At 39.6% G+C, this 25,603-nt stretch overlaps 1 protein-coding gene across 2 annotated transcripts; it reads left to right on the forward strand.

The window, feature by feature from the left end:
* Positions 1-1,760: 1,760 nt before the first annotated feature.
* ube2e1 (ubiquitin-conjugating enzyme E2E 1) lies at positions 1,761-25,599 on the forward strand. 2 transcript variants are annotated; one of them, XM_030411534.1, is made up of 6 exons: positions 1,761-2,125; positions 2,958-3,119; positions 3,631-3,681; positions 22,752-22,884; positions 23,511-23,658; positions 24,962-25,599. In XM_030411534.1, the coding sequence occupies exons 1-6, from the start codon at positions 2,076-2,078 to the stop codon at positions 25,057-25,059; spliced, it is 642 nt and encodes a 213-aa protein (XP_030267394.1). In that variant the 5' UTR covers positions 1,761-2,075; the 3' UTR covers positions 25,060-25,599. The 2 variants fall into 2 exon arrangements, with proteins under 2 accessions (XP_030267394.1, XP_030267395.1); XM_030411535.1 differs by lacking the exon at positions 1,761-2,125 and adding an exon at positions 2,179-2,493.
* The last annotated feature ends 4 nt before the right edge of the window (positions 25,600-25,603 follow it).

Consider the following 25,603-nt stretch of genomic DNA (forward strand, 5'->3'; position numbering starts at 1 on the left):
CCACAAACTTGTCTCTAGAGAAGCTGGAGCCCATCCTAGGAGAGATAGCTATGTGCTGTGAAAATTTAATAAAAGTGCCACTTTAATACTCTGAACACCTTTCATGGCAACCACTTTGTTTAATGTTTATTTAACCTGCAACACATTTCACATCAGGCCACTTTATCAGCCGGCATAATGGCCTTTAAAACTGTCAATCAGCTCTTGGTCGCTCTGTTTTAGTGGTAGGTTGTAACTGATTTTATTACATCCCAGCAATGAGTAGGCTTAAGCTACACAAGGTTATAGATTGTTTAAATTGTCACATCACACCCTCTAAATATCTTACAGAAATGGTTCACCATCTCAATTTATTTTATATGCCACAGCTACATCATTTGTCCGAGATATGCATAACTGGTTGGAAAACGGATTAATTGCGTCGTAAATGTTCTGTTTTGAGCAAAATTGTAAGAGGCGTTTAAACCTTGCCCAAATGTGAGAATTTAGAAGCTAACCATCAATTTCCAGCAGTTAACATGAACATGTACAGAAAGTCACACATGCTGCAGATGTGTAGGTAGATAAGTACAATACAGCCCAATTATAGGGAAGGAAATGAAGTATTCGCTATAGGTGCCTTGACAAAGATCTGAGTAATTTGATGGCTTTTGTCTCTAATAGGTGACTGGTCTGAACAACTGCCCCGGGCTCATGTTTCCATTCAACATCGCACACTTGTTTTATTTTAGAAACTCTGCCATGACACCTCCATCTCTCTTTCCCATCTCTCTTGAATTAACTCTAAAAATGATGTACCTCCGTGACAACGTCAGTCTGCTGCTGGACCAACACTTCCGGCGAGAAGAGGCACGCGTCCAGCGGTCGCCTCAACTTCTCGTTAACCGTTCACGATAATCCCGGAAAGTAGACTGTTGGACCCTGCAAAATAAAAGCGTCAAACCCGAACTCATGACTTAAGCTGTTGACCCCTTATAAAAATCCCAAAAGGTACCCCTCAATAAAAGCCAAAAGGTATTATTTTCTATGGATATAATAATTTTAGATTTAAAAAAAAAAAAATAAATGTTTTGAATGTTTTTAAAATATGCACATTTTCACAGAAGTTTCAAGCGATATATTGAACAAACAACACCGATGATAATAACATTAATACTGCCAATAATAGTATTACTTAGTGTTATTACATTATTATAATTATTATTATTAGTAGTAGTAGTAGTAGTAGTAGTAGCAGTAGTAGTAGTAGTAGTAGTAGTTATATTAATCATAGTAAGAAAAATGACAATGACAATAATTGATCAGATCAGATTTTAAGTTGAAGGTCAGGACGGATCCCCCATAATTTTTGCACTTTTTTCCATCATTCTTGTCATTTTCTCAAGTTTAGTACCTGTCTCGTTGTTACCTTGTTGGGATATTTTGTATCTAAAAACAGTTGGTAGTTATGTGTAAAGTGTTTACGTTTTATTTATTTGTTGCTCAGTTGTTTGAGGTTTCATTCTTGTACTTCGATGGTCTGACACTTCAGTGTTCCTGCATGTTATACTCTTGCCGTCTCCGTTTTCGTATGCTTTTATTTTTTCAAGATAATGACCGGAAGTGTAATCCATCTTCATTGTATGTGTTTTGATACTGGTGCGTCCAGGCGGCGGAGGCACACACACATACGCTGTGCACACACACAAAGAAAGGTATCAGATACTAAATATTTGTATTCCAGTGCATTGTGTTGTACCAGTTTGTGTATCATGGCTCATATAGAGGATGTTGGGACAACACTTGTATCCGTGATCTCGTCAGAGGATAATGAAGGAGTCAGTCCATCCTGTGACTGGCTGCACTGAGATCAGCTGCATGTCGACGGATATAGCTTTAAAAATGCGAGGAGAACCTTTACGTGAACGGCGTGTTGTATTTGTTTTGAATGTCGTAGTTCGGGTCGAACCCGTCGGAAATAGTTTGACAGCGCTGTAGCAACCACGCCGACTTCTTTAGGTGAAAGTTTCATTCGCCTGGAAATTGTTGAGGTGTAGTGTTTAGGGCTCCCTGCCGACTGCGACATCGCCCCGTCGATGTATGTCTGCTTTTCATGCCGACCTACTCGACCCAGTCAAGAGCAGAGGTCTGTTGTTTTGTGTATGGCTCCGTGGTGTCGGCCAGAACTAGGCCTTTAGCCGAACTATTTCACCAAATGATTTCCTTTGTCGCAGCCCGACACGGCTAAAAATAACGCCCGACTGCAAAACACTGGCCGAGGTCAGAAATGAACGTTATGAAAGAGGGAAATGCTCCGCCGATAAGCACGATAAGTTCCTGTGTAACACCCAGCAGTGGCGATTTAAACTGATGGATCCAGTTAAGTCGGGTCAACGTTTAGTCGAGGCCTGACAGTTAAAAGGACGGAAGCGTTTATGGAGTCACTGACTGCACCGTGGGATCCATAGTTGCAATCTCTAGCTTCGATATGCACCGCGTACACTGAAGCAAACGGTATGCAAGACTCCTTTGAGAAATCGTATAATTTGAAGTTTTATGGTTATCAGCATCAGGTTCCAGTTAGGAACACGTGACATGGGGTTGTAATGGATTTGTATGGATCCTCTGCTAAATTCGGTATACAGGTGTACCACCAGACAGCTGTAGTACATTTCAATAACATCTCTTAACTGATTTGATTCACACAAGTCACTGCAACACATGGGCACTTTTTAGTGGAAAACTTCAGTGGGAGTAACTTGACTAAAGTAGAAGTGTATTGGATGCATGCTGAATTTTGGAGTGCAACCTGCAGATAAAGATCTCAAGTTTTGCACAAGCTGTGATCACTTGCTCTAAAGCAAGGCTCTACAGTTGAATGTTTTTTGTGGGGTTAGATGGGGAGTAAGTATGTGTTAGTGCAAAGGTGGTTTAGCTGTGGTACCTCCCTGAATGGTGTGTTTCTGTTTGCTCCCCAGGCTCGGTATGTCGGATGAAGATTCCCGTGCCAGCACCAGCTCTTCCTCCTCTTCCTCCTCTACTCATCAACAGCAGCAGCAGGACGCAAACCCATCAAAGAAACGTGAAACTAAAGCCAGCATGAGCAAGACCTCCAAACTCCTTTCTACTAGTGCAAAAAGGTGAGCTTACTTATGCCCGGAGGCAGGAACGTTGTGCAGGAGGAGCCCACGTCTTGATGGCTTGTTCTGTAAGTTTTATTTTACACTGGCAGTGAGCAGTTTAATGTGTTCTAGCATCATCTTATCCTAGATGTAGTGCCACTTACTCCCTTGGACTGATATTCAGTGCCTAAAGGGAGTATTAGTCACTGTCCCCACAGCTGAAAACAAGTCCAGGGCTTGTCCTACTTATGTGTGAAGTCCAGGTACAAAGAGAATTCTTTAGAGAAGATGGACATTAAAATACCTCAAGATCATCTCTCAAAAACTGGACTATTCATTTTTTTTTCTAGTTACTAACATTAAATGTTGTGACATTTCAATGATTAAGAGGTGTGTGAAATTTCTGTCGAAGAAAGCCTTTCATGAGTCTTGAAGGTTTAAGTCTGATACAGATGCAGTAAGGTCATTTTACTTTCTGTATTTGAATAGAGCTTAGCTTTTGATGCATGCCTTTTATTTGCTTTTTCAGAATTCAGAAAGAATTGGCTGACATTACATTGGATCCACCGCCGAACTGCAGGTAAGTGACTGAATGTGTGGCATCACATCATGGAGCATTATGATGGGTCATTAGAAACATTTGAGTTGTTGAAGTGTGTGTGTCAGTGGCGATGTGGTGTTCCTTTGCAAGGAGGGCATCACGTGGGCTTCTTGAATGCCAAGGTTGAAACGCCCCTCTTCTTCATCTGTATGCCAGAATATAAAAGATATTGGTGCTTCACTGCCTTGCATGTCAATCGAAATACAGAAAACTTTCAAGGTAATGATGGTCTGAATATTTGGCTTCATAAATCTAAAAGTGCTTTCTGTTTACATGTCTTTAGTGTTCTCAACAAATGATAGACACAGAGTACAAGGTTTATCCTTCGGTACCTATTTAGAGAAATCTCAGATAAGGTCATCTCCTTATAGTGCTATTTGCACACTACAATGGAATATCATTGCTAGGACTGAGAATTAAACCTGAATGGTTTATTGGTACTCTGAATATGTTCTTTGTGTCAAGTACTGAAGGCTGACATTGAATGTCTGGTCACAGTTGCAGTCAGGTTTACTGCTTCCAAGAGAGAGTTCCTGATTTCAATTGGATTAAATTTAAGAACAGTCATTAGGGCAGAGATCTTGTGCAGCTTCTCATCTCTCTTTAAAAGCAAGGAATCTCTGTCTCTCTGTCTGTCTGTGTGTGTGTGTGTGTGTGTGTGTGTGTGTGTGTGTGTGTGTGTTCCTCAAATATCTCTGCGGATCAGGATCAGACTGATCTGAGAGTTTCAACATGGCTGCTGCGTGGTTCAAGGGTGTGCGACGTCGGATTTGTTTGGATTGCAATGATACCGTTAATAAATTATTTCATAAATGCTTTACCAATTCCGCAAGCATTGTCCACCGGAGCCACCACAGTCATGTGTGCACCAGAGCCAATCACTGCACACCGTAGCCACGTGCGCACCAGAGCCAATCACTGCAGAGCTCAAGCCACGACATACCTTAAGAAACAAACGGATTTATACCTGCAGCGGCGCAAGCTGGACCGGGATTTTGCCGGTGGTTCGGTCCCGTTCTGTTCTGTGCATCTAAAATTACGGATTGTGGATTAATGAGACTAAAGAGTCCGGACCGAGTCTGTTCGGGTCTGAGGAGATCCGGAGAAGCGCGGACAACAAAGTGGAATCTGAATCTGTGGATGTTCGTGTGTAGCTAGCCACTAGTCCACCCACACGGCCCACCTCCCGAGTCGACGGACCGGACCCACCGGCACGTCCAAAACCGGACTCAGGGTAAATAAATAATGTCCGCCATGCTTTTTCACGAACATTGCCGTCACGTTTGCTATGTGTCTGGTGCAGGAAGAAATGGCAAAAACAGGCTTTTGTCACGAAAGTGTCCAAGCAGCAAGTTTGGTTGTTGAGGAACAGGAAGTTGTGTGAGGGACGGAGGCGGATGAATGACAGGCAACGACGGTTGGTGCAGAGACAGCAATAGAGACAGCGATATTGAGAGTTGAGAGATTTGTGACATTTGGTATGTTTGGAGTGTATAGTTAGTGTGTTATGTAGTGTTTGGTGTAGTGTGTTTAGTGTGTAGTGGAGTTGTTTTTTTGTTTAATGAGTCAAAACAATGAGACTGCTGAATGAGCATTGCCTGCATTTAAATGTAAACAGTTACATATAACTTTGTACATTTTTAAAATGTATGCACATATTTAGCAAACAACAATTTATATTTGCATTATAAGTAATAAAAAAATGGTTTGTTAAACATATTTGTGGTTTTCACAGTGAAAAAAATCAAACTTTTTCTACTTGGATTTTATGTTTTATTTGTGATTTTAGGTCCATTGTGTTAATACAGTATGTCAAAATAAAAAAATAACTGTACAGTCACAAATGTGAGGTTGTGCTGAAAAAAAATCACACCAAGTAAATAGTTTTTAAGGTGAAATATAATGGCAAAATCAAAAATAGTCAAAAACGGCCAAATATACCCTGGAATATCGGATTTCACAACAAACCTAAATATCCCCGACGTCCCACCTTCAAACACAGCCTCATTTGGCCATCCATGAAAAAGCTACTTAACCTCCCACTTTTCTATAGTAATACACTTTTCTTACGGGCACTGCACAAGTATTTAGAAATCATTTGAAGTCCCCCCCGTAGTTAAAACATTTTTGGCTGGAACACAACAAGGCCAGCCCTACAAACGCATTTGTCCGTGTCTGAGTGAGCTACGAAGTTATAGGATTGGTCAAGGCAGTTGAGCCCTGGGCATTTCAAAATATATCAGTGCAGATGTTTATTACATCACAGGGGGCCGTTTCCTATCAGCTCTAAATGCAGGCACCTCACAGCGCTGATGCCTGCCCCACCTTACACACAGAAGTTTGCAAAGTGTTGCTTGGAAGAAATGAGAAGGAGGTGGAAGATTATACTTTATTAAACCTTCATCTAGAAGCATACTGTACAAGAGTTTTCTGTAGCTGTTTATTTAAACACTAGTAGAAGTTGGCACCCCACCTTAATGCGGGGGACGGAAAAAACTGTGCAGCAGTGGTCAATAGCGGTACAAAGTGAATGAAGACAGTGATCTTGAAAAAGCTGTTAAACAGAGAATAAAAAACATTGTTTTGTGATTGTCTCACAGCTGTTCTAAAACCAATAAATAAAACCTCTGTAGGAAGTTGCACCAATGCTGGTTTTTGTGTGAGCTATAGAGATGGTGCGTTCATACATATAGTCAGAAATAGATGTTTAGAAATTCACAGTTCCAGTTTTAGAGCGTTTGAAGCATGGGGGGATATTTTTACTCATAATTAATATTTAATGTCCAAATAGACATTGAATGTAAAATAAATATAATTAAAATCATTATTATTTTACTACACAACTAGGAATAATCAGGTCACACATATACTAAGAATTTTAAATGTATATGAATGAAGTAACATTTAAAAGCATTTGTACAGATGAAATTGTAAATGATAATAGAAGTATGGCAAGGGAAACATTAAATGTGTGACTCAGAAAAAGTAATAGTTGGAAAATGGTAATTTGTTAAACAAATCAAGGGGAATTAATTTGTACCTATAATGTAGTTACTCATGCCCATGATCATTTGATATCCATGAATTGATATCATAAACTCTAGCACAGACTGGCCCAGTAACAAATTGGCCACATTTTTGCACCTTGAGCAGACACAGTCCAGCCATATACTAGATTTAACCCAGTCTTTTATCTTCTTGTTCATCCAGTTGATTTTCAGTTTTACTGTGTAGAATTATGTGCAGGATAGAATGCTACAAGGCTGTTTTCACATTCATCATTCATTGCTCATAGTGTAGATTTTCTTTACGTTATTAAATCTGATTTTAAGAGGTGGTCCTATGAGCATGATTTGTGACATCACAACCACTCTGTATAACTTTGGTGTTTTGAGAAAATAATACAGTGGGTTCTGTCCTGTTGTTTTTTTTTCTCTTCAAAAAAAATCTGGTGGTGAGTCGTCTTCTGTATAATCAAATTGGTTCAGGTAGACACACTTTGATGGTACCTTACCAAATGCATGTGCAAGTTTGTGGTGTTGCCAGATGCATAGACAATTTCTACTGAACAATGCCGGCACACTGCTTTTGTCTTGTCCACTTGTCTTTCTCCCTTTTTTGTATTTCAACGGGAAACAAAAGTGATCCTACACAGTTGATTTGAATGACACAAGAGTGTCATCAAGCACTGGCTTCTTGTTCCCGTTGGCATTAGCCATCCTGTTCGCTAGCCATCAAGGCTGGGCTAATCTTACTTAAGCATGCTGTTACTTGTTGCTACTGTGCAAGTGTGAGTCAGAGACTTAAAGGTTCGCCACATGCTGTGGGAACTCCTACATGAAGTTTTAAGTTGCGTAATTAAAACAAGCCTGTACATTTGCCATTCTTAATATTTGCGGACCATGGTCCACCTCTGAACCAAGTACTTGCATTGTTACACCCCTAGTATTGACATATTCGGGCCCAGGTTGCACAAATGGAAAACAGTCTTGTTTGGCCTTTCTTTCGAACAGGCCCAGCAGGTTTAGACGCGTGTCCTGAAAATAAAATTTCACCATGTGTTAGACTTGTTGGAGCTACTTGCATAATACATCTGAAACAGCCGGCTTTCTGTGTTTGTTATGTATATAAGGGTGGGATGAATAGTATTGTGTCATTGAAATAAAGCTGTTGCAATGTTGTGTTGACACATAAAGATCCAGTACAGAGCCAGGGGTAGGAGAGAAGAGTGGTCAGAGGAAGCAAAGAAAGTCTGACACAGTTGAGGTACCTTAAGGTGATGACAGGTCTGTCGCTGATTGTATGCAGTGGAGCTGGTGAGATGCGTGTCTGAACGGCAGGTAATACTGTGAGACCATAAAGGCGAGCTGATTTCATGGCGGCGATCTCAAAACCACGAGTTACACAGCAGAGACCCAAAACAAGCATTCAGACTGAACCCCGCCACTCAGGAGCTGCCTCATTCACCACTCTCATAAACTTTTACTTTAGGAGCATCCGCACTGTAGCTTTGCCCCAAACCACCAGTGGCATCAAAGATGATCTCTTTACACTGTGGCCTGATTGGATAAATGCAGGCTTGTTGACTTGACGTTCTGTTTTGTGCAAGGGGAACAGTTTATGTGATTGAAGAGGTATGAGGTACAATGTACATTTATCTGTCATTTTTTTAAAACAAGGAAACTATGTCCTGTCCTGCTACATCTACTTCATGGAGTGTTGAGTTTTGTTGAGTTCACGAGTCTCACAGCCTGGGGAATGACACTGCTCTGTAGTCTGGTGGTATGGCAGCTGATACTTCTGTATTTTTTGCCAGACAGCAGCAGAGTGATACAGACTGTGGCTGGGGTGTGTGTGATATTGTGATTATGACATTATTAATCAGACTTAAATTGCTGGACCACAGATGTACCACGATGCAAGTTTATCTTACATCAGATTAAAAAAAGCTGGTTACCACCACTCAGATTTGGCTTACAGAAAACCTTCAACTGTATTTCTTGTATATTCCTGTACATCTTTGACCTCACCCATTTAGAATGGTTTTGCCTGTTCATCAGTACCATTTGCAACTTTTCATCAGATATGTTCTTTATTAGAAGTGTCTATTGTGGTGAGTAGTGTGAAACTTAAACACTGTTTTATCATAACAACAGCCCCATTCTGGTGGTATGGATAGTTATTTCCTCTCAAGCAGAGTTATTTTCCCTCTCAGCTGTAGTCTTTGCGGTGTGTTCAAGTGCAGTCCACTTTTGTCACCACTAGTTCTTGGCCAGTTTGATGTGTCTGGGCCCCAGTTTCTAAAATGATGGCCTGTAAAATGACACTGCATTTGAACATGTAAAGCATCTAAAGCGTTCATGTTTTGCATACCTGAGATCAAAGCCTGTAAGTGCATAAGCACACACCTTAACAATTAAATAGACGGGGCTTATTTGTCACCTTCTTACATATTTGCTAGTATCTGTCCAGAAGTAGGTTGGAATAAATGTACTTTTTCCTTCTTTTTAAGTAATGTATGCTAAAAATGACTTGTTTTTGTGTTATCAAGAAATGACTGAGCTCTTTGATTTAAGTGAAACTAAGTATTTGGAGGATGGGCTGTGGCTGACTACCACAGACAGGGAGGGAAGTCAACGTATGAACATATTGTCTTTTGTTTAATACATTTTGGAAAATGCCAGTGTTGTCCTCGTTGTGAGTGAGCTAACAGAGATCTGTCTTCAGGCAGTTTTGTGCCTTTGTACAATGACCATTAAAGAGACAATCTTCTCACCTGGCCATATGAAGTAATGAAGGAAATGCTTTAGAGTTGAGATAAATGTATCCAAACATGTGTGATGTGACCACACCCAGAGTTATTAATCTCTCTATCTCACCACCAGCATGGAGACATGCCTCATGTCCTCATCTTGTCCTGTTTCACTTGGTGAAAAACCCTCCGTTCGGCCCGACGTGCAGAAAGCGGATCTTGAGTGGATTTTGGTTCTCTCTGCTTCATTTAGCATAAAATCGCCTCATTAGGGTATGAATGGAGCTGGCCAGCTACGCCTTGCAGATGATCTTTAATGGATTATAGATCGATGAGTCAGTTGGTTGTCGTCTCATTTCTCTCGAGGTTGTTTCAGGCCCCCTCACTCTTAAAGTGGACACTAACTGATGAAGAAAAGTCTTGTCCTGACTACTTTCCATTATCATCAGCGCCTCTGTCATTGCAAACTTTGTTTTATGAGCACTATAAGGCAGTCTTTCATCTGCCATTTATCTAAATGTAATTATGCTTCACACAGGGAAATCCAAGCAGGCCCTCTTTTCTTTTTCTCCTGCCTTGTTGCCACTCAAGTGTGAACTGCAGACATCACAGGCCTAGCTCTCCCCCTCCCTCCTGTGATGCTTTTATTCCCCATGTTGTATTCCTTTTACCTCTTGACCAGCTATTTTATTTATTGCCTGCTTCCTGACTCATGCTTCATTCTCTCTATCTTTAATCTGCATTGTGTCTTCTCAGGCTGTTGTTCACTGTATTTCCTCTTAAGATGTTGCCCTTAGGTGTCAGACAGATTCCTAACATTCCAGGGTCGGTGCTCATGACAGCTAAGTAAAGTTAGATGTTGTGTACAGTAGGGTAATTGGTGCTAAGTAAGGTTGGACAGATACAGTGGCTTAAAGACTATTATTACATTTAGCTTGAATTGTTAGAACATTTTGATTTCTTTTCTTGGGCTTTCCTGAAGCGTGTGACTGTTAGCAGCAGTCTCCCCACACACCTTTGCAGCATGTTATTGGCTTGCATTTTAGAGGCTACTGAGCTTTACTCAACAGCTTCTTCATGTCTATAAAAAGCCTCGTCCCTGGAGAGGAAGTGGCTGGCCTGCGCACCGTTGTTACTTCGGAAAGCCCTGAAAGCAGCGCAGAACTGTGAGCAGCTGCTGCTGCTGCTGCTGCTGCTGCTGCAGCAAAGGTGGAAGTTTCTCTTCTGCGTGCCATGCTTTAGTTGGGCAGCAAGGGAAGCTACATGTAGGGCTGGGTATCAAACCTCAATGCTTACTTGGTATGGACTGATATGGATGTCTGGATTGGCTATTGCTTTTATCATTATAGTCATTCCAAGTGCCTGTCATTGAATCGGATAAGTCATAATGTTGCGACCAGGGCCTAGGGGAAACCCTGACGCAACAAGAAAATGAGACTCCCCTCTTCCCATCGCCCAAGCACCACCAGCAACAAAGTATTTTTAAAGGTTTTATTTAAAAGCACATCTAGCACATAAAGACATGCTGGCTGAGAGAGGAGAACCCACAAGAACTGGGAGGAGCCGGGCCCTTAAACCTCTTGCTTGGAGGCTGGAACTAGTCAGCTCCCTCAGACAACCTACACTCACAGTTAGTCATCATTCAACCCCGCCGAACATACTGGCAGCCAAATACACTCTCACACAGGTAACAAGACAGAAGGATGAAATAATAGGAAATTAAAGAACATACAATAGAAACGTTAATACAACCTATAGGGTAAAATCAAACATTTATTTTATGGTGGAGTGCTGAGGATGACTTGAAGAGACTCACGTTCTAAAGAAAGAAGCTGCTCTGTAGTCTGCTGGTACACCACAAAAACACATTTTTGTTTCAGCCTCGTTATCTTTTGTCGACAGGGGCTGCGAGAAAGTTCCTTGTAGTAGCTTGTGGTATCGAAAAAAGCCTACATTTTGTCGTAATTAATAAACTTGGATATAACATTGAAACTAGCAACCAACAATTTTAAAACGGTGTATCCAGAAATTTCCTGTAGTGCCTCCACCAGGTCAAAATATCCAGTTGTACACAGGAACATCAAATTCTAATGAGGCTATTGCCGTGAAATTTCCTGTGCACATTCATCTCCACAAGGGGACAAATCATTTAGAGAGCGATGGCCCCATGACTTTCCCCCGTAGCGCCACCCTCAGACTTCAAATTGTTAACGCCAGGCTTTTAGGCCAATTTGACATAGGGGCTAAACTGTGTAATTATGCGGTCACATGATGCACAGGAGCTCCAAAACACCTTTTTTTGAAAAACTTACACTGTAAAAGAAGCGGCTGTAAAATGGTGAATAAACTTTTTTGAGTCTCACAACTACCAAGAAATGATCCAGTTCACGATCAGAATTTGATCCATTCAGTCCGTTCAGAAAGTCTTTAACAGCTGCACAATTAACTTATTTTGTCCACAGTAAAGTTAACGGAGGAGTAAACTAGAAGTTAGCCGCTTGAAAAAGTCTCCAGTTTATTTTATACCTGGTCAAACTTTTTGGGCTTCATGCACTACTGAGCCAAGAATTTATTTTAGTTATAGGATATATAAAAAATCATCAAGTTGGTGTTTATTTTGGCTTTCTCACAGTGTGCAATGATAAACATTGTAGCCAGTAAAAATGGTACCTGTGGGGTTTTAAACATGAAACTGGCAATAGCAAGTTTTTTTGCTAATGAAGTAAATGCTGATTGCACAGTGTAACAGTTATAAAGTAAGGATGCCATATGCATTTATGCGTAAACCCTGACTATACAGTGCCATTTTGTATGCCACTGGGCACAAAATTTCCAGGGAAAATGATGGCTGACTGGCAATCCAGTCAGGTTGGCACCATTCCTATCAGCTTTTACGTCAATTAACAATACACTCATGTTTTGTCCTGTGTTGTTGGTAGTTCCTTCAGTCAGAATAAACTGAAAGCAATCTGGTTGTCTTTGCAACAGCTGCACCACAATAATACAGCTTTGAAATGCTAGAGGGCCGGGAAGCTGTCTGTTTCCTCTTTAAATGAAGTTTTTATTCTGTCCAGTGTATTTCATAACAATTAAATGTTATGAACATCAATTTGATTATTTTATCAATTCTCCTGTATTTGCCTTTTATGTGTTAATATGAGAATAAGTTTCTTACAGATGTCTTAATATTGATTTAATCTGGTTCACTCAGCCTAATAAAAAGTACTATTTAAGGACATAGTGTATCAGACTGGAATCAGACACTGTGTTTCAGTAGAGTAATACGAATGCTACCACATGATAGTCACCCTGCACCGTCCTCATAAAGCATGGAGAGAACATTTGCAGGCTGATTGCCATTGTATTAAATTGGCGGGTTGAGAGGGGGTGGGGTTTGTGTGGTGCCGATGCATGGAGTCTCTTAAGTACTCAAGTGAAGTGGAGTCATTATATTGTCTCAGTCAGGCAGCTTATTACAGTGTTTTTTTCTTGTCATCACAATACCATTGCAAGCAGATAGTGATGATTGAAAATGAAGCTCAGTGTGCACTGATGGAAAAGTCTATGTTTAGGTCTGCAATGAAGAGATGAGACACACACTGCAGTGGTTTGAGAGTCAAGACACAATGTGCTGAGATGGTGAAAAATAGATCCACTGAAACATAAGTGATAACTAGACCGTGTTCAGTACAGAGGGAAGACTACTATGAGACAGAACAGATGCCCGTTGATCTTTCATGATCATTTGTGAGGCTTTCATGCTGAAAGTTGCATTACATTTGAAACATTTTTTGCTGAGAAATCAATATATGTCCTTCCTGTTTTGTTTGAGTTATGTTCTTATCTGGTTAAAGAGGTCATATTATGCACATTTTCAGGTTCATACTTTTATTTGGAGGTCCTAGTAGAATAGGTTTACATAGTTTAATTTTCAAAAAACATATTTCTCATGGCGCATTGCTGCAGCATCCCTTTTCACACAGTGTGTTGAATGAGTGAAAGATCTCACTACTGTTCAATCTTTGGTCAGCGTTGCACACATGCTTTACTTAACTGGCAGGACGTAACCAAGCGGGTGCAAAGTAGGGTGGGTCATGCCAAGCAAGGTAGTGTAATCTTAAAAAAATGCCACTACGACAGTATTAACAGTTTTTTATAATAAATATATATTATGTTACATAGTGACACACATACGGAAGCAAAGGCTCAACTCCAAACCAGGCAGTGCAGGAGCAGCGTTTTCTGTAGGAGAGAGTAACTCCTTTTGGCGTGGACTTTGGGCTTTTTCAATTTGCAGACCTTTTATATGCACAAACATGCTTCACATAACACTGTAAAGGAAAGACAGAAACCCTAAAAGCATAATCTGACCTCTTTAAAACTGTGAAAGAAAAAAATCAAATGCATCCATTTTTCTATTCTAATGATGTCCTTACTTAATTTGATTGGTGCATTATTTCTTAAGGGCAGATATTACTAATGAATGTTACATTACATTAATTTCAATAGCCTAATGCTGTTTTACTCATGGCTAACAATGCAGTTGCACTAGATAGATATCGAAAGTTATCTTATTGTTTTGTCTTATGTATTTGTAGCAATTTGTTGACTGAAAACCATGTACTTTTTTCTCATTAGTGTTAATACTGAATTTTTTTCAGGTGTAGCTGCAAGTATAGTTGTCTTTTTTCTGTTGTATATTGTCCTTGTGTAGTTTGTTTTGGCTGTTGTGGAAGTAGATGTCGGAGGCTAACCTGAATGTTTTTCCCCATTCTGCCGCTCATAAGTTCAGTCTGAACCATGAAGACACGATTGTGGCATAAAGTTGTTCAACCAGCTATTGTTACTCTGATTCTTTGTGTGGTACTCCATGTCATGATTTGATACTACTACCAATTAATGTGGGTCAGTCAACAGGTGTTCAAATAACATGCGAAAAGTAACAATTAATGGGAAGCAGTGGTTATGTAAAAAAAAACCAACATGATGGCAAAAACTAATGTTAACTCATCTAAAGGGACAGATGGCTTAATACAATACAAATACAATATTTAACATTCCTGCATTGAAATGTCTAAAAAGGAACTGACATTTTGTTATATATTTTGTTGAATTGTGTGCTTCGATTATCTAAAAATTTTCCAACAGAGTTCAAACCCAAGAAAATCCCAATTTCATACAAGGTCATGGTATATTTGGTTGCCTGTTGATATGACTTCCGAGAGAGAGTCAGAGAGTGAGAAAGGAATTCAGTGAAATAAGACTAAACCGTATTGTAAAGGAATTACCTCGTCTTTGAACATTCCTGTCTTAGTAACGTAGATAGATTTAATTGACAATAGTGGTTGCTCGCTGCTCAACACTGAAGACAACAACCCCACACTACTCACATCTTTTTTTTTTTTTTTTTTTTGATCGAAAGACCCAATTAACAGAAATTACATACTTTGTGTTTGAATGGCTGATAAACATGAGCCCCATTTACACTGCACTTTGAGTGCAGGGATCATGCACCGATTGTTCGCATCCTCCTCTGTGTGAATGTTTCAATGTGGAAAGGGGTGAAATTCCACTGTGGCTCTGATGCACCTCTGGAGTTAGTACTAAAGTAGATGAGAGCCGCCGCCTGCGTGATTGGATAAGCTGGAAGCGTGGAGCGGGGGCATGTCAATCTGATAGTGTTCACAGTGTGATAACTAAACAGATCCTTCTCTCAACAAAATAAAGACAAATGTCCCACAAAGCAATGTTACATGACCCAGCGACAAAATCGTAGTAACTGGTAGTGTCTTTGGCAACTTACATATGTGTAGAACTGTCTGTCCTATTGACTTTTCGTCACATTTCTGCCCAGAAAAAAGCTTCTCTCACTGGCAAAAACTTAAACTCATGTGTTTGTCTCCTACCACTTGTGTTGTGGTAGTTAATGTCTTGAAAAAAATCACTGCCACGGTCAGCCCTCCCTACCGAAACTTCAGCGAACTTTCCCTCCGGAAAAGCATCCTTCCCTGAGAGTGCGAAAGTCAAACAGCTTCCTATTCACTGATGGCCGATTATGTGATTATGTCACTTAGAGCGAAAAATTTAACTTTGTCACTGTCTGAGATGTTTGGTGGGTCAGGATTTCAATCACAGCACATTATAACAGGATCCATATAATTATAAACAGTCAGTGGGTACATGTTTAGATGGGTGGACATGGTGGAAAACACATTGATAAAACACACAGACGTCGAAATCATGACGTGTATCGTCACGCCTCTTTTGGATCATGCGGCTTTACATCAGAGCTGCTTGGTTCTGTCTGAACAAACAAAGGCGGAGGCTTGGTGAACCTCCGTTGTAGAGATAATGCAGAGTCTCTGTGTGTAAATGGCTAGTGGTGGATGCATGATGCCTTTTCCCATTGGAAGCCTCTCCACATAAACAGTATGTAAAAAAGAAAATTAAAAAGAATAAAATTTGGTCTATCACTTTTTGAGAAATCTTTATAACATGCACAATAGCTGTAGTCTTATAAATGATGTTTCCTTAAGTAAAATTAAATTAGTTTTCTTTCAGTATGAATTCAGACTTTCATGTAATACTCGTGCTGTATTTGTACTGTTGCTGTATTTCTTAATTTTAGGGTGAAAAGTTGTATATTGAAGCTTTAAGTTCTACATGTCGGAACAGATTTTGGCTGCTGCAGACTGATTATGTGGGCTAAGAGAACATATTCACCCGTTGTTATCCTCTGCTGTGCCGCAGGAGTCTGTTTTGAGTAGACCGTCGTGTGTGTGTTTCAAAGGTTAAAAGCTTAGAAAAAAATGAAACGGCTGAAATGTCAGCACTCTTCTTGCAGTGCATGTGTACACAGAGGCTGTAGAAGAAGCCCCCCTGATATTGAAATGAATGACAACAGTGATAGCATAGCATATTAGTGCCTCACACAAAGCCTTTGTGTGTGTGTCGGAGGCAGATGGGGAGGAAGCCTGGGCTCTCTCTGTTGCTCCTTCTGTGAATGTGAGACACCTCTGTTGTTGTCAGGCGAAACAAACCTCAGTCTGGTTGATTCAGTGAGAAATGATTCAATGTCTATTCTCGGCACAGCAACGACTGAGGTTTTGTGGTGTGACCAGTATGTTAGCAGGAAGGGGCTTCCCTGTAGGAATGCTGCGAACACAGTGTAATGAACTGCATTCCTTTATGGTACATGTGATATTTTTTTACAAGCGGATTTATACCTGCAGCGGCGCGAGCTGGACCGGCCTGCATTTAAATGTAAATAGTTACATATAACTTTGTACATTTTTTTAAATGTATGCACAAATTTTGCAAACAACAATTTATATTTGCAGTATAAGTAAAAAAAAAAAAAAGGTTTGTTAAACACATTTGTGGTTTTCACAGTAAAAAACTTTTTCTACTCGGATTTTATGTTTTTTTTTTGTGTGATTTTAGGTCCATTGTGTTAATACAGTATGTCAAAATGAAAAAAGAACTGTACAGTCACACATGTGAGGTTGTGCTGAAAATAATGACACCAAGTAAATAGCTTTTAAGGTGAAATAAAATGGCAAAATCAAAAATAGTCAAAAACAGCCAATTATACCCTGGAATATCGGATTTCACAACAAACCTAAATATCCCTGACGTCCCACCTTCAAACACAGCCTCATTTGGCCATCCATGAAAAAGCTACTTAACCTCCCACTTTTCTATAGGAATACACTTTTCTTACGGGCACTGCACTAGTTTGAAATGTTTATAAATTTTATATAAATTATTCATACAACAATTTTGATCAAATTGTTGAATACAACAACAAAAAAGGTCAGATAGCCAAAAGGTACTTTGCAAAGATAGCTTCACACACACACACACACACACACACACACACACACACACACACACACACACACTTTTATTTACACTTTCTTTGTATTCTAGTCACAACCCATGACAATAGGTTACAAGTATATGTTGCTTGGCTATAAAGAGTCACAAGTTAAAATGCTGGGGAGTAGAGTTGTCCACACAATGATCTTAAGCTGCACACAGTTCCCCTTTACCCAGTTACATCCTATAACAACATTGTTGTTATGTGTTGTTAGTGCAAAACTGGTGCTTAGTTTAACTTCCTCCAAGTTCTCTGGGTTTGGTAATATTGTATAGGCCTTTAGGTGACACCTGCAGTGTTTGCTTCCCCTTAGTTGAAATCTGGACCTTTGTATGCCTCCTCTTTTAAAACTAGTCTCTAGGTGAAGACCACATGTTTCTCAATGTAATTATTCACTGGAATCATTCCTTTTCATACCGTGATTACTCCCATTTCATCAAGAACTACATTTACTACCCTTTTTTTAAATGTAATTCTCTCTGTAAGTCTTACTTACGTATATCTGATATGTGGATAGACACATGTAAACTGCAACTTGACTGGTGCATAGAAACATACAGCCGCAAGGTGTTAATTGTTATTTTTTCAGCACTTACATGAAGCATATTGTAAATAATGTGTGCTTTATCAAATGATTACTAATGGTAACACATTTTGATTAATTAACCCACTACTATCTTGATTCATCTGAAAACATGAGAACACTGGGAAAAGAAATACCTATCAGTACTTACAGGAGACCAAGATGATGTTTATCTTTTAATTGCTGCTTTTATCTGACTAATGGCACCAAACCAAAATATATCTAATCTAACCACCAAATTTATGTTGTTGTTTTTTTAAATGACTTGTTTGTGGGACCCTAAGTGGGTTGTTGTGGCCCCATTTTTGTGGTGTGTGCCACATCACTGGAACTAGTCAGCCCTTAGCTTTTCAGCTGTCAGTGGGAGAAGTCACTTTGAGCTAAGCAAATCTGTACACAAGAAGAGTAACAGGAAAATAATAGGGAAGCTCTTCAGGCCTGTTGCTGTAGTATCCATGATTTCACCCATTTTGCATGGTTTTGCCTTATTTTTGCCTCTGCCTTTTCACCAGTGCCATTTGCAACTTTTTATCAGACATGTTCTCTTTTAGAAGTTTCTGTAATAGTCAAAGTGGTGTACAAAAAACCCCAATGCTTTACAGCAACAGTTAGTATATCCGCAACCTTTGCGTTGTGCTCAGGTACTGCTTTTGGGAAAGACACAGGAGACACAGGTAGTTTTATGGCAGTCTGGTGTGTGTGTCGAACTTAGCCCTTAAAGAAGCTCATGACTCTGTCAAAGTCTTATCATTGCCTGCCTTACACTTTTCTTTTTTAGTCAGTTGAAACAGTACAGTGAGTAATGTAGGCTCAGTAAAAGCTCTAGCAAGCCATATTAAAGGACAGTATGAGCTATGGTACATGCTCTATAAATCTGGACTGTTCTGATCTCTTGGCCACTTGTTCAAGGCTGAACCTCAGGTGGCAGTAACAGTAAATGTTTTAAATTTACCAGGAGATGGACATGATTTAGCTGTCTGACATAGCAGTGATTTGAATCGTCAGCTACGACAAGATTGTAAAAAACTTTATTCCTGGCAGTAGGCAGCTTGAAGACTAGCCTGACATAGAAGTTCAGATTGTGGTACTTTGTCTTTTTGAGGTCCTGTCCGTCTCAGTAGTGACAAAAGAGCGTCTGCTTCACAAAGTGAGAGCATTGCCTGACATAAACTTCTGCTGTTGTTGCTCAGAACAGACAGCATACTGGAGCTGCTTATTATATCATAAACACTGTGCACCGAAACTGCTTATGTGCCCCATATCTGATGTATGCACTAAATTATTCTTGGAACTGGTGTGTCTGAACAATGGATTATTTTCTGTTTGTTTATTTTAAGTATTCAAATTCTTGCTATGTCTAAATATATTGCTGTACACACATGCAGGTCTTTGCTCAAACAAGTCTTTTAGCTTATAGTGAAGCACTTGCCATGTGGATGTACCCGAGTCAAACGTTCGTTTAAAAAGCATAACGTAGTGTTTTAAAAATGGTAGTATTTGCCCCTAGCACTCCATTGAAAATGACATTGACCCGAAAATCAAAATACGGTCAATCTTAAAAGTGGCGCTTTCGTGGTTATTATGCTTTTAAACAAATGTATGACTCGGATACATTCACAAAAAGACCCTAGATTGCATTTTGGTGAGAGTTTCACTTGAATCGACAAACATGCTTTAAGAGTGCCACTTGTTTAAAAATGAAATGTCAAACTGAAAAGTGATGTTTGGAGCACTTCATCAAGCAGTCAATTATGTGAAAACATGTCCACCATTAAAGCGCTGACAGGAGTTGCTGTTGACTGACTGTTGCTGCTGTTGAATCAAGCGGCTGTAGTCATCAGCTCTGCCTCTCTTCTGCATCATCTCCACAGGCAAATAATGTCCTCTTGATCTTTTTCTTTTCATCACCTCCCACTCTGTTGGCATAATGACTCACACAGGCAATTACACTCTATTGTTTTAATGAATTATCAGTAAGATGACAAGGAATAGATGTCTGCCTTCAAAGTAGTATAAAGATTGTAATTATAAATACTTTTTAGTAATTTTGGTAATTTAGCAGATGTTGAGTGGCTTAGCTGGTGCAATAGTACAATTAGCCCCAGTGCATACTGTAAGATAAGTCATAACAGAAGGTCAGAATACAGATGTTAACCTGAGGGTACAGGTCAGGTGTAAGATGCAAGGAATTTCAAATCTTTTTCTGTCAGTTGAGGTTGGAAGGGAGCTGCATTTCCATAGCCTTATGCACACTTTAAGCTGCAGCTGCTGGCACCTTGATAAAATGAAAACTTTAAAGGCAGATCAAATAATTTGATTTCATGATAAAAATTATTATTTTTCATAATTATTATTATATTATTCTTTACACAAGCAGAGTAGTAGTTGCTCCTTCTCACATCCAGCATGTGGCCTCTTTTACTCCGTGTAGCCGTGATCAACTTGAAATCATTATCAATTTATTTATGTAGTAGTTCCTTTTATTAAAGTTGAGTCATGGTTCATCATTAAGTTAATCTTGGTATGTTTTGATTTTTCTATTGAATTAATTGTCTGGAATAGTGGCCCCAGGCCAGGACTCGGACCAAGGGACGCTGCAACAAGGACAAAGCCTCTGTACATGGGACACCTGCCCTACCAACTGAGCTAATGAGCGCACCTTGAGCTCAAATTGAACCTCTTTATTTTGAATTGAACACAACAAGGAAAAATTCATGCGTTGTGCTAGGGTTTTTCTTGCTGTTGGCCTGTAAATAAGCAGTGGCACTGATACCAGGCTGCCAGTTGTAGTTGCCCCGATAATCACACCAGCCATTTTGACTGTCTTAATTGCAGTGTCACTGGGCTCGTAGGTAGATCAAACAGGTCAGGTGGCAAAGTAGCGCTGACAGCTGGCCTGTTCACTCTGTGACACTCTGAAGAGCGTCTCTGGAGTGACCCAAAGAGAAACAGCATAAGACCAGGAGAGAGGCCGAAAATGTCGGTGGGCTTACCAGCAAAATTACCGCTCATAAACTGCCTTATCAGACTGCAAGATGAGCAGATGTCGACAGAGCTACTGTGTGAGTTAGCAGTTTTGCAGATGGAGCATGGCTGGTCTTGTGAGGACTGCAGTGGAATCCACAATAACGCCACACCCCGCTGCTCTGTTATTGATAGTCACATGGCAATGGTGCAGCTGAACTACACACTTGTTAAATGATAAACTTCCCCTGTGGCCCAAAAAGCATTTCTCCCATAAACTGTCATTATAAAAGAGATGTCTGTAAAACTGTTGTCAGGACATCAAGAACTGTGTAAACAAGGTTGCCTATCAATTATGATTTTTTTTTTTTCATCCATGGAGGTTTTATATTTGTAAAACTTCCCTCAAGCTGAAAAATTAGATTTTTTTAAAAGTCTGCACAGTCATCACAATATAAAGTCTATGGACCAAGCAGGAACCTGCGAGCGGGACCAGTAGGGGGAAATGTACTGCACATAATCAATTGGCCGCATAACCAGGATGTAGCCAGAAAACTTTTTTGCCATAGGCACCAGGCGAGCCATTCTCATTGGTTTAAATGGGCGCCATCTTTGCATCTGTTACTAGCTCGTAGTTACTATGGCTCGTAGCACCTAGGAATATGATTGGTTGTTTAGATGAGCAAGGAAAGGGAGCACACATGGTATTTGTTTGTTAATTGATTTGCTGTTCTCGTGTCACTAGTAGCACACTCCTTTCTGTTTATGAGCCGAGATGTATTTATGTGCTTTCCTTAGATAGAATGTTTGATAGTTTCACTTGATGCAATAAATGCAAACCAAATACTTTTCTTATTGCTATTGATGGCTTGTCTATCAGCCCCCATCAATACATACTGCTATGTTTTATCGCCCAGGCTGAGTTTCAATACTTATTTTCCACGCTATGGATACAGTGTTATACGTATTCAGCTCTAGTTTAAAATCTAAAATTTTATGTAATATTTTTCAAGGTTTGTATTGAAGTTAGAAATTGCTCTATCATGACAATAGTCATTGTCAACTTTTTGAAAAAAAGAATAAAACTTAAACCTAAATTTAAGTTAAACTAAATCAGTCAATGAGTGATTATGGCCACTTCTAGTTAAGCTTGACTTCAAGTAATGCTCATTTTGGCAATAGAAAATCAGTCTGATGCTGATTTTTGCATTTCTTTGTGTGCGTGTATCATATTGGTATTTCTCGACTGGCTTTTTAAAGTGTGCAGATCAGTTGTCCGTATAGTTTCTGGTTGAATGTTTGCGTGTTCTGATTGATCTGTTTGATGCATGCACATTATTGGATTCATTTCTATGACTTGGAAGTCGTGTCTTAAAGACTCAAAACTCTGACTGGATTTGGTGCTCAGTAGAGTTGGAAATGAATCAAATCATCTGCATGCATCAAACAGATCAATCCGAACACTCAAACCAAATCATTTTTTTTTTTTTTTTTTACCCTGGTAAAAGGTTGTTTTTTTTCCTTAACATGGCAAGTTTTTCCTCACTCGAATCAACGGTCTAAGGACAGAGGATGTCACTGTTCAGATTGAAGAGCCCACTGAGGCAATGTGATTATGATTTGGGGCTATATAAATGTAATTGATTTGATTAGCTTCTGATTGAAGGGGATTTTATTGAAAATGTTGTTTTTTATAATTATTTTTTATTTTATTGAAATAGTGTCAACATAGATGTTAGAATCCTGGTCCCACAATAAACATTTTGTGGTAAAGTTGGGTGGCTATAGATGTTTAATTCTGTGAAATGCTCTTTCTATTTGTAACACTCAAATATTAATCAAGAGTAATGTTTCTTGTGTACTGACAGTGCTGGTCCTAAAGGAGACAACATCTATGAGTGGAGGTCGACCATCCTGGGCCCTCCAGGCTCTGTCTACGAGGGAGGAGTGTTTTTCCTGGACATTGCCTTTACACCAGACTACCCCTTCAAACCACCAAAGGTGAGTGGTGGTCTGCTTTCAGTAAAGCCTTTTCTTTAACTCGTGGCACATTTTCTTTTTTCCACTAGAGGGCACCCTTGCACTTTGAAATGCAACTTGATGAAACTAGCAGCTCTTTCCAATCTTAATTCCTTGGGACTCTCTTATATATGTGTTTACTCAGTCCTGATCCTTGGTATTCTCTCATTTTTAAGTAGCAGCTGTTGTAACCAGACAGCATTCAAAACATGTAGAAACTTTCCCTGAGCTCCATAGAACCTGATAGCTTTTCTAAATCATTAGCCACCACTCTTCATTCAGCATTAATGCAATCTACTGAGCAGCATTTTAAATAGTGATTGCCACTTCCCATGTTTCACATTCTACAGTGTACGTGTAATGAAATATAGAACTGAAAGTAATACATTCTACTCAGTTGGTTGGATATTTAAGTTGATGTTGACTTTTCAGATAAGATGTACTTAATAAGACAAGCGGCATTGTAAAATGTGTATTTTTTGTAAGGAATTTGGCATAGAAAGACAGGGGAAGAAACTATGTGGAATACAGACCCTTGTCTTCTCTTCTCCTGTGTGTGTGTGTGTGTGTGTGTGTGTGTGTGTGTGTGTGTGTGTGTGTGTGTCCAGGTGACTTTCCGTACAAGGATCTACCACTGTAACATCAACAGTCAGGGAGTGATCTGTCTGGACATCCTGAAGGACAACTGGAGTCCTGCCCTCACCATCTCCAAGGTCCTACTGTCCATCTGCTCCCTGCTCACTGACTGCAACCCTGGTGAGAGCTGCATCACACACCTTCAACATCTGTCAACATCTAATCAAGCTGTGTCAACATGTTAAGTATAACAGATTTGACTTATAAGAAAGTTGAAAATTGTCTGGAAATGCTATGTCAATACAGGGCACTATTACTAAAAAATAGTTGCAGCTCATCTCATTAACTACTTAGTACTTAAAAGTCTTAGCAGCAACCACTATTTCATCTTGGACATCAGAGGAGAGACCATAAGACTCTTAAATAGGCAGCTGCACATGAATTGCAGGACTGTACTTTGAGGATAGGATTTTATGTTCAGTTCATTAGATCTCCTCCTGACTACAGCTCATATTACAGTCCTTAATCTCCAGATGAAGCTCCCTTGACTATTTTTATGTTCAGACTATCTGAAGAAAATCCTTTAGTTAATATATATTCTTTTGATATTCACTGCAGCACCATGGCAATAAGTTATCTTCTTATTTTAGTTGAAGGTTCCTTTAATTTAACAGTATATGGCATAGTAAATGCTCTGTAATAACACAGTTGCTATTGTAGGTATTTGACAGATGAAGTATAATGACCCCTGTTGGACAGGGATGGACAGTGATTATAAAAATGAGGCGAGGTGGGATCTGTGGGATGGTTTGTCTGGTGACTGAGCATAGTGAGTCGGGTTTGTTGCTGGTTTTCATTGACTGATTTAAAAAAAAAAGCTTTATTTAGTAATATATGTCTATACAGAATATTTAGAGATTTCAAAACTAATTTTTTATAATGAAGGACCTTATTAGTCTATGTTGTAGTATTTATTTATTCATTCATTCATTCATTCATTCATATTAGCAATTTGACTGGGGCCACTACGGCAGTTGCCCATTTGCCCTGACTGCTAATATGGGCAAATTGCAACCTTCATTTACAATGCTGAAAATTACCATAGAAACAATGTCTACAAACCTCAATAGTGATTGTAATCCAGAACAAAGAACGTACTGAAGACTGTTGTGTTAATTAACAGTAGCCAACAAAATATAATTTCCTGAAGAAAGATCGGTGATCTTTGGTCTCATCCCCAGATTGTCAAATACTGATGCTTTGAGAGATGACACTCAACAATTAACTACTTTTCTCCAGGAAGTTACATTTGTTGCTTTGAATTTGAATTCAAATGCATTTAGGCATGAATTTTTCTGAAATTGAATGAATGATGGAAAAACTGAAATGTATTAAAGTCTTAAGTAATCCAGGAACAAATGTGAAAGTAGACAGAACGAGGCTCAAGAAACACTGATGTCATGTTGTATTTATATGTTGACAGCTGACCCTCTGGTCGGAAGCATCGCCACACAGTATACAACAAACAGACCCGAACACGACAGGATAGCCAAACAGTGGACCAAGCGCTATGCCACATAATCACCAGAGGAGCTGCTGGTTGGACGACTTAGGGATACAGAGGCGTCCACTCAGGGGGGTGGCGTCCACTTGGGGGTGGGGGGGTGGATGGGGGTGGCTCCCAGCAGAAGAGGGAGGTAGGGCAGGTAGAGGGGCAGCTGGATTTTTATCTCTGAATTGAAGTCTTAACTCCTGACATTTTGTTGTTTAATGTATTTTTTAAGTTATCTACGGCCCAACTATAATCAGATCTGGCAATAATGCATTTAGTGTTTCCTCTTTGAATTTTTAGCTTGTGCTTGAAGATGGACATTGATACTAAACCGCTAGATACAATATGTCACAGCATGAATCCCAGTCAATTATATCCGTGTAAATTCTCACATGTATTTAATTTCCAGTTGGTGTTTGCTCCCCCCTCCAAACCCCTGGTCTCTGAAAAGGTGTTTTACACATGTAGACATGCTTAGATATGGATGGATATTGGTTGTGATTTGTGTTCTGTACTGATAAAAAAAGCTGTTTCATTTCTCCCTTAAGAATTAAACATGACCAATTGAAGCGT

The sequence above is a fragment of the Sparus aurata genome, chromosome 3 (assembly GCF_900880675.1).
Source record: "Sparus aurata chromosome 3, fSpaAur1.1, whole genome shotgun sequence".
NCBI classification, from domain to species: Eukaryota; Metazoa; Chordata; class Actinopteri; order Spariformes; family Sparidae; genus Sparus; species Sparus aurata.